The sequence below is a fragment of the Eurypyga helias genome, unplaced genomic scaffold, assembly GCF_000690775.1.
Source record: "Eurypyga helias isolate BGI_N326 unplaced genomic scaffold, ASM69077v1 scaffold10610, whole genome shotgun sequence".
NCBI classification, from domain to species: domain Eukaryota; kingdom Metazoa; phylum Chordata; class Aves; order Eurypygiformes; family Eurypygidae; genus Eurypyga; species Eurypyga helias.
Genome location: NW_010225047.1, coordinates 12,661 through 21,669, shown reverse-complemented (window position 1 = coordinate 21,669; position 9,009 = coordinate 12,661). Strand labels below are relative to the sequence as shown.

The 9,009-nt window shown below is 38.8% G+C and overlaps 1 protein-coding gene across 1 annotated transcript in view; it reads left to right on the top strand.

Annotated features, from left to right (window-relative positions):
• Positions 1–474: 474 nt before the first annotated feature.
• Positions 475–9,009, top strand: part of LOC104506803 (golgin subfamily A member 4-like) — a gene marked incomplete at both ends in the record, with an annotated part of 20,707 nt that continues 12,172 nt past the window's right edge. The window contains 6 exons of the mRNA XM_010147883.1: positions 475–537; positions 1,777–2,091; positions 4,074–4,121; positions 4,542–4,598; positions 7,630–7,728; positions 8,257–8,401. Coding sequence (XP_010146185.1) covers positions 475–537; positions 1,777–2,091; positions 4,074–4,121; positions 4,542–4,598; positions 7,630–7,728; positions 8,257–8,401 — 727 coding nt within the window. The remainder of the gene's footprint in view (positions 538–1,776; positions 2,092–4,073; positions 4,122–4,541; positions 4,599–7,629; positions 7,729–8,256; positions 8,402–9,009) is intronic.

Genomic DNA, 9,009 nt, shown 5'->3' with positions numbered 1-9,009 from the left:
GTGCTTGTTTAGAGTCTCCAACAGCCTGTTCCCAGCACTTTTTTTCCAGGTAGTTTCCACCTCCCCCAAATGTTCTTAAACAGAGGAAGAGGTGGTGATTCCGCTGTTACTCATATTAGATGTAAACAACACTGGTCATCAATTAGATTTTTCCTGCTATCATTTTGTCTTCTTGGTGTTTCTTTGATTTGTGCGTAAATGTTACATAAACAATCATTATGAATAATTGGAGATGTCTGCATTTGCAGATGTCTCGTACTAATCCGCGCACTTAGCTGCTTTGTAGTTCTGTGTGTTGCAGCAGTCTGTTTTGAATTTAACCAACTAGCTTGTTTAATGAAGACAGCTTAATAAACATTCAAAAGAAAGCACTAAAAACACGGGCAAGGAAAAAGCACAGATGCTGTTTGTAGGAATCTGTGAATTACAGTCCTTGTAGCTTGTTCCTTCTAACAGTTGTTTTTCCTCCTGTAGGACTTAACTAAACCGCTTCCCAGATCCACAGTAAATGATGGCAGTGGACCAGGCTCCCCGCAGGTATGGGGAGGATATGGGGAGTTTGTTTCCTCTGTTGCTGGTGTGTTTTCTTTGTGTTGTTGTTTCCTCTGTTGCTGGTGTGTTTGTGTTATGTCAAGTGCCCGGTATATAACTTCATGCTGGAGTAGGGATGACCAGTACTTGCCTGCCAGGATACTAGGGAGTATTATTGCCTATAATCCCATGAGCTGGTATTAAGTGTTGTCAGTGATGTGGAATTTGTTTTGTAGGGGCAGGTTAGCAGTATGTGATGGCGTGCTGCAGGCTGCCAGCCTCGAGGTGTGTCTCGTTGCTCATGGACACGGCCAGCCCGGGCTACGGAACGCTCACCTCGCTTTCAAGAGTCGAGGGCACATTGCGTGGCTAGAAAGCTAATTTCTAGCTGAAGGAAACAGCCCGTTAGACTTAAAAAAAAAAAAAATTGTCGCTAGCGATAAAGGTGGAGGTCATTCTTGACTGTGCCTCAGAAAAGGTTTAGGTAGCAGTGGCTCCTACCACGTGTGAGGGGGCAACATCGTGCTTTCCAATCACTTCCGTGTATGGTACCACAGCGTAGAACCTTTGGCTTTAGAGCAGCGTAAGTACTTGAGCTGCATAAATCAGGGGGCAACATCGTGCTTTCCAATCACTTCCAAACGGTACCACAGCGTAGAACCTTTGCCTTTAGAGCAGCGTAAGTACTTGAGCTGCATAAATCAGTAATTGCGTTTTATGTATAAATCATAAAACCATTTAAAAGAAAATTTAAAAAAGGACTGTCTAGGACGGCATGTTAAAACTTGCACAAGGACTTTCACATTGAATTTGTAATCTTAGTCATAGGAAAATATCTTTGTGTCTTTGAGATAAGGAGAGTCTTCTGCTTAATACATCAAGAAGTGAGGCACAGATTTTTTTTTTTTTTTTAAACATTTGGGACAACAGTAAATGCAACTATTTTAGTTACATGCCCTTCACTTTTTAAAGAGGATACACAGAAATACATTCTTTTGGAAGTTTAAACCAGAGCTGTAGCTTACTGGATTTAGTTGCTCTCTGAAATTGCTCACATCTGGTAACTGCATGCTTGATTTTTCTGCACAAGGAGAGGATTCTTCAAAGGAATGGTAGCTATTTGGTGTCATGCATGTTAGGCAACAGTTGTTCTATTGCCCAGGTCTCATCTCTGTTTCGTGGGCTTTAGTGTGTCTCTGCCTAAAAGGAGTGCAGAATTAATTACTTGCTTTGAATATTTTGCAGCTGGCTGACACTCAGACTTTGGCCCAGAGGCTTCAGCTCCGAATTCCCTCCATGGAGTCTTTGTTTCAAAGCCCAGTGAAGGAGTCTGTGTTCCGTTCTTCTTCTAAGGAGTCCCTGCTAAGAACTTCCTCGAGAGACTCACTGTATCAACTGGACTTGGATGCAGCCAGTCCAACGTTTGATCCACCTTCCGACACTGAAAGTGAAACAGAAGAGCCTCTGGGAAATATGGACAGACTCAGCAGAGAGCAGTTGCTGCAGCGGCTACGCAGAATGGAGCGCAGTTTGGGCAACTATAGGGGAAAATACTCGGAGGTAGGCAGTGTTAGTGTGAGGCTAGCTGATGCTCCAGTAGTGGATAATCGTTTTGTTTTCCTGTTTGGAGCAGATGGACCAACTTCCGGTCAACGTGGAAGTTAAGTTATTGTTGTAAGTCTAGTTATTTTTGGACTAGATGTTTTTCTGGTAATATAATGTGAAAATCCTTTTCTTCTCTTGTTTGTAAACAAGAGAAGTTATCAGCAGTAGAGCTGGGTTAATAGTTGCTCTCCCAAAGTAGGCCTGTGACGGTTTCTGCTGAAAGCCCATAGCAAGGGGTGGAGTTCAGTACAGAGGTGAGCATGGCTGGTACTCACATGACAGCAAATGCACTTTTCTTCTGAAACTTGTTCTTGAAGTACACAGTGTATGTGCGATGGGCAAGCATTTTGTTTTAATTAAGAAGTTCTACCTCCCATCATTTCCAGGTATTCCCTGGAAGGAATTAATTCAAGGACGATTTCACTTTCTATTTTGGTGAAAACCAATAATATAAGTAGTTTTGCTACTCATTTTCTAAATTGTTGGCAAAAGTAAAGCTTTCCAAGTGGTGCTGTTGGATTTTTTTTTTTAAAGTATGTCTGTGTTTTGCATTTAAAACTGTCCATTTGCACTGTTTTTTACAGTTCTTTACACGTTTGCTGCCCTCAAATACAAAGATTCCTGTGCAGGCTTTTGGCTATTACTGTCAAAATCCCTGGAATCTAAAATATGTATATGGCAATTTCAGTATTCAGCATGTGCCTAAAAAACCCTGTTGTCTTCTGTTAATTCAGGAATTAATTTGTGTCTCCCATTAATTTTTCATTCTCTTCTGTCTAGTATAATAAGATACTTTTAAAAAAGTTTATGTCAACAGTGTTGCCAAAATGAAAATTCTTCCATTTGTGGGTTTGTTTGGTTTGGTTTGTGTGTTGTGTTTTGGGGTTTTTTTAGTGTACTCCAGCAAGTCTGAGTTTTCTCTGTCAAAAAAGTCTGGGCCTTTTTGTGGTTTTGTGAGGTTATTTAATTGGAAAAAACTGTTTTGCTGGAGGTTGGAAGAAAGTAGTTTCAATATGTAATGGGAATTTAAGATGTAAAATACTTATCTCACTTAACATAGGATGCAAAGTTAGCATCTCAAAAAATACAGTAAGGGAACCATCCATAGTAGTTTTAGTTTTCTTTTAAGTGGAAAATAAGTATGGCTCTGAAATTAAAAGTCATTTTGAGTTCTGTAAAATCCTAATTTATTTTAAATAAGAATTTGAAGCTATCTTTTGACTTAGAGATTTCTGGTTTTGGTGTTTTGGATTTGTTTTCCTTTAATTTTTCAGCACTTTGAAAACAGAATTTCTGGTTCCAAGTGCCATTATGCTACTTCAGCTTTGGATAGCTTAGGCAATTGTGATCAAATTTTTAATTAAACTAAATTGTGCAGTTACTCATGAAGTCCTTTTTGTCAGCTTACAATGAGAAATATTGTCCACTTCGAGTCTGTCTTTGTCTGCTGTGTATATGCAAAGCACAGGGGATGAGAACATTCAGCATTCATTCAGACCTTTGCTGCTAGACTTGTAAGTGTGGGTTTTAGTGCATACTCACTGTAAAATTAATTTTAGTTAAGCTCTCTTAGACGTGTACCCTTACAAATGTACACCCCTGTGGGGTAGCTGTCTGGGATGTACTTTCTGATGAAGTTAGTTTTTTGACTGCCTGTACTGGCTGTCCTTAGAGGTCTTTTTGGTTAAGGGAAAAGTGCAGTAACTCTGAGTAACCTCACTCTCTTGTCATGTAGGCTTTACATTTTTAAGCACATTGGAGATATTTTATAAATGGAATAAGGTAACACTGGTAAAATTTAAGTATGTTTCTGTCAGAAGAGCTTTTTCAGTTTGAGAGTTTGAAAATGCAGATAGTGATACAACTAAGCAAATTATTTTGATAGCTGTAAGCAAGCAGATGCAATATCATCATTATACCCGATTTCTGTATTTTAGCTAGTGTCTGGTTATCAGGTCATCCGGCGGGAGAAGAAAAAGCTACAGGTAAGCATTACTTTTCATCCTCTCTTACCTCAATGCGTTTCTGAATCTTAAAATTTATAGTGCAGATAAAGATTTAATTTTCAGTGCATGGCATGTGTGTGTTTGCACAGTAAGTTATGTATGTATGTGTGTGTATAACAGAAATCCCAGGTAGGAAAGGGTATTTTCAGGAAGCCAGGCTAATACTGGTTTGTCAAAGTAACTGTGAAGCTGTTGTATCCAGCATTTTTTATTGCATTAGCTGAATTCAGGTGATAGATTGCCAACCCACAGCTGACAGTTTATGACAGTACTTATACATCAAGTTTGGCTTGAATTAAAAAAGTCAGTCTTCTGCTGAAATATAATTCTGTGACTTATTTATACTTTATATCTAAAGTTACACATAATATACCTGATGCTTATTCTTTCTTTTTAAAGGACATTCTGAGTCAAAGTCAGGATAAAGCACTTCGCAGAATTGGAGAACTGAGAGAGGTAATTTCCGTTATTGATTGAATATTTACTTACATAGGATCTTTCTCTGCCTAGCATTTGGGTTTTTTTTGTCCGCTTTACAAACTGTTTTCTATCGCACAACAAGGTTTTTTACCACCTGTTTTCATTTGTTCATATGGGGTTATTTTTCTGGCTTGTTTCCCATTCAGCAGCTTACTGTCACACCATAAGACAGAGCAGTTCATCGTACTGACTGAACTGCTTTTCTATTCATGGTCAAATAGGTAAGAATGTCTGTGGTTCTTGCAGTATTATCAGGCCCAGCAGATGTCCCTGTGTAATTTCTTCCTTATCTAGTATCAAGAAATACTAATGTTAAGCAAATGCAAGTAATAGGCACTTTTTAATATGTATTTTAACAATTAAAAAAAAAATTTAGGATCAAATTTTAAAAAATACTTGTGATTTAAATTAGAGTATTTACATTTTTGTAGTGCATTTGAAGTATATTTTGATTTCAATCACAAAATCAGGTAGGTTTCTTATGATTATTGTCTCCTTAGGTTATAGCAAAATTAAAAGGAGAAGCTGTAATGTATTTGGTATTGATAATCAACAGATTGGGCTTAATTAAAAGACACGTACAAATTATTGGTCAGAGCAAATTAAAAGGGCAGGTTCACAAAAACCATGTTGTCAAATCCTGGTGAAGCAGAACGGGAGGCTGAAGCCTTTTTACTGCCCCATGAGCCAGTGCAGCATTTGGAGATGAGTGTGTGAGGGCGTCTCCAGTCCATGCTTCTACCCTGCTTGGGAGCTGGGTAGCAGCTCACTTAAAGCCATGGGGTTTCTCTTTGGCTGCGCTCCTGTGTTGGCGTGCCCCGTGCCGAGCAGCAGCGCTGGCGCGGAGGTTGCGAGAGCCGTCAGACCGCAGCGAGGTCCCACCTTTGCCTGAAGGCTGACTGGCTGCAGACAGTCAAGCGTCCCGCCTGCAGACAGGGGCTGGGGTCAGTCGCTGAGGGCGAGGGACCGCGTCTGTGAGCATCCAGGTGCGCACGTACCCCAGGCTCGCGCTCACCCGCAGGAGGCTGCCCTGGTGCGAGCAGTCGGGCAGCCAGCCAGTCCTTTCAAAGGAGGTCACTGGGAATGGCAGGGCACTCTTCAGTGGTGGGGGGAGTAATCCAAGTAAGGAGGCTGTGAATTGTGATTGCCACAGGGGTAGATTTTGGTTCAGATCCATGCTGCTTCTGCCCCAGCAGCTGAGAGCAGTGAGCCAGAGTGCTGGGTGTGCTGCGCACGTCCGAGCCGCAGCCCGTGCCTGGGATGTTGCCCTGACCTAAGCTAAACTGTCAGCCCATCGGAGAGGAAAAACCCACAGCAGTACTGACAGAAGTGGCTTGCCAATGTTGGGTTTTTTTCCAGTTCACTTACAGGGTCACATGAAAGAAGCTCATTCTGTGTTAAGTCTCTATCTGCATGCTCCAGTAAGTTTGGTTTTCCAGCTTACTGGTATTTAGTAAAGTTTGGAAGGCATATATATACCATAGTTAAAGTTTTTGATTATGAAATAGGGTTGGTTGTATGCATACTTCTATTTCACTTTTTCTGTCGTAGTCTTCCTGATTCATATATGTGTGTTACATATATTTTCTTCCTTAATTTTATGTATAGAAATTTCTATATATATTAGTCGTAAAATTTAATTTCATTTTTTTATAAATCTTGTAGGTGGAAAGATTCCTTCAAATCTAACACTAAAATTCTTTTTTATTAATTGGAAAACTTCAAAAAATACATTTTTTTGGTCTTGTGGAGGCCCAGGTATTATAGCATCAGGTAAAACAGACTTAAAAGAAAAAATACAAATAAAATAGTATGTTTCCATTGTGGGTGCTAAAATGGTACAAAACAGACCATTTATTGATGTAATAATTTGTTATCTAAAATTAATTTTAAAAATACTTTTCTTCATCATACAGTCCATTTTACCCATTATGTCGAATCAGACAATTTTCTTCCAAAAGTGCCATGTAAGAATTAACAGTCTCCTTTGAGGCCGAGTTGACAGTGTGAAATAGTCCCTGGAAGTCAAGGTGCCTTTTGCTTACTTCAGTTTTTTTGCTGTTAAGAGTAATTCCTCAGCAGCAGTCTTCCAGCAGTCTTCAGTGTTCTCAGACAAGGATCAGAAAGGACTTTGGGACCCATAGAGGACTATTTCTGTGTTGGTTTCAGTAAATCTCTTTGACACTTCAGCTTGCCCTGAGCTGCTTTGCTTTGCTTGGAAGGAATTACTCCTAAAGCTCGGAAGCACAAGGCAGACGTGTGATCAGTAGCTGTTGAGAATCTCAGGCAATGCAGGGTTAAAAAGTGGACATAGTCACTTGGCAGTATTTATAAGATTATGTAGATCTTACTGATGCATTTAGGCAACATCTCCAAGTTTTTAAAGCCAAATGAATGCAAGTAAGTAGAGAGTAAAGCGACAGTAAAGCCACATAGTTAAGTTGTCATTCCCTGGCATTCTCATTTGAGACACATTTGAGGAATAAAAATGACAGCTTTTTGCTCTTATAAATGGCATTTGTCATTTTGAAAGAGCGTAACAGGAATTTCCATTTCTGCTGTTTACATTGACTTAATCTGGTGGCTCAGTCAAGAATCTACTGAAGTGCAGTCTTCAGCTTCCAGGGGAAATGTGTGCGTGGAAAACAGTTTTCAGGAGGGGGCTTGAAGTGATCCCTACACAAACTTAGTGTTAACGAGAAAGGATCCTTGATAATTTTGCATCAGATCTAGACTCTTGCAGTTTTAATGCTGGTATTATAATGGGATGTTCTTATTATGTTTTGTGTAACGTTGTATAGTAAAAGAAATACCCACCGCTGGTATTATAATGGGATGTTCTTACCATGTTGTGTGTCGTTGTATAGTGAAAGAAATACCCACTTTGTGGTATTCGGGTGTCACAACTGCAAAGAGCTGTTTTTAATATTATTTCCAAATATTTTGATGAGATTTTAAAATTCATATTTTGGTTATCATTTGAGATGCGTTTCTTTATGATTCTCAGGAGCTCCAGATGGATCAACAAGCTAAGAAACAACTCCAAGAGGAATTTGATGCTTCCTTAGAAGAAAAGGATCAACTTATTAGTGTCCTGCAAACTCAGGTAAGATACCATATCCAACAGATGTTCTTTAAAACTGCTTTTCCTGCTTTGTTTTTTTTTTTAAATTTCGTATTTCCTGTAATGCACGTCCATCTTTTATTGTAATTTCTGTGATGTTCTAAAGCTTCTTGAGAATTCATGATCATCTAGAAATAAAGTGCATTTTTGTGCTAGGTGATATCTTTGTAAGATCTCACTCACGTTAAATGTGATTGTTCTGCACTTAAATACCTTCGTAATGTCTTTGTTACCAAGAACGTAACATTAGCAGATGTTTGAGCTAAAATTGCTTTGGCAAAATTAATGTGCTTTGCTTAATTGGCATTTGTTTCTCCACTCATAATGATACTATTTTTGTTAATTGGAAACATAATTCTGAATTTTAAAAAAGTTTAAAAAATTCAGACATATTTTTCCCTTCTCTACTTGGTGATATCAATTTTATTTAACTCTCTGGTTTTGAAGATGAAAACAAGATCTACTCAGAATCCTTGTTTCTTTTTTACCAAAATAACTCATTTTGTTTAGGTGTCGTTGCTGAAAGAGAGGTTACAGAATGGTCAGATAGGCACTGAATTTGAATTGCCTGTTCCAAATACCCTATCTGAAGCACAAGTTCAAACTCCAACAAAAGAAATCGGTACAGAACATGCTGTGGAACCAGGAAGCAGTGGTAGGTATTGCAGCTTTTTCAAAAGGTTTTGAATTTTGGGGAATAAGCCTGCTGTTACGTATGATTTAGTGACAGTGCGTAAGGCCGAACATGTCAGAGTGAAGTTGTATTTTCTAGGAGACAATTGTTTTGCAAACAGTGTGGCAGCTAGAGGACAGATAACCCTTCTAAGATACTAAATTTTTGTAAGAATTCAAATCATTTTGCCTTTGTTAAAAATCATGAATACTGCTTTTGGCATTAAATGTTGTTTGTATCCCCTCTTAATATGATTAAGAGATTCTGTCCTCCCTAAGCAAGGACCTGTCTCTGGAGTTTAGAGAGGAGACCAGGTTTGAATTGGTTGGATGTTTTTTTTTTTTAATATCAATTTTGTTATTCATTCTGTTGAATAATATAAGTCTTGCTCACATCAGGAGGTTATTTTTTATGGGACTCCCAGAACCCTGTATATCTGAGGAAGGGACACTATAGTGCTGATACAAATGAAAGTGACATTCATTGGTATCCTTCATAAAAAGTAGAATCCAGACAGAGGTGAACGTGCATCTTGACATGACCTTTTTTAGCATCTGCCATGATTTTCATGTGTTAGGATGGTGTGAAGG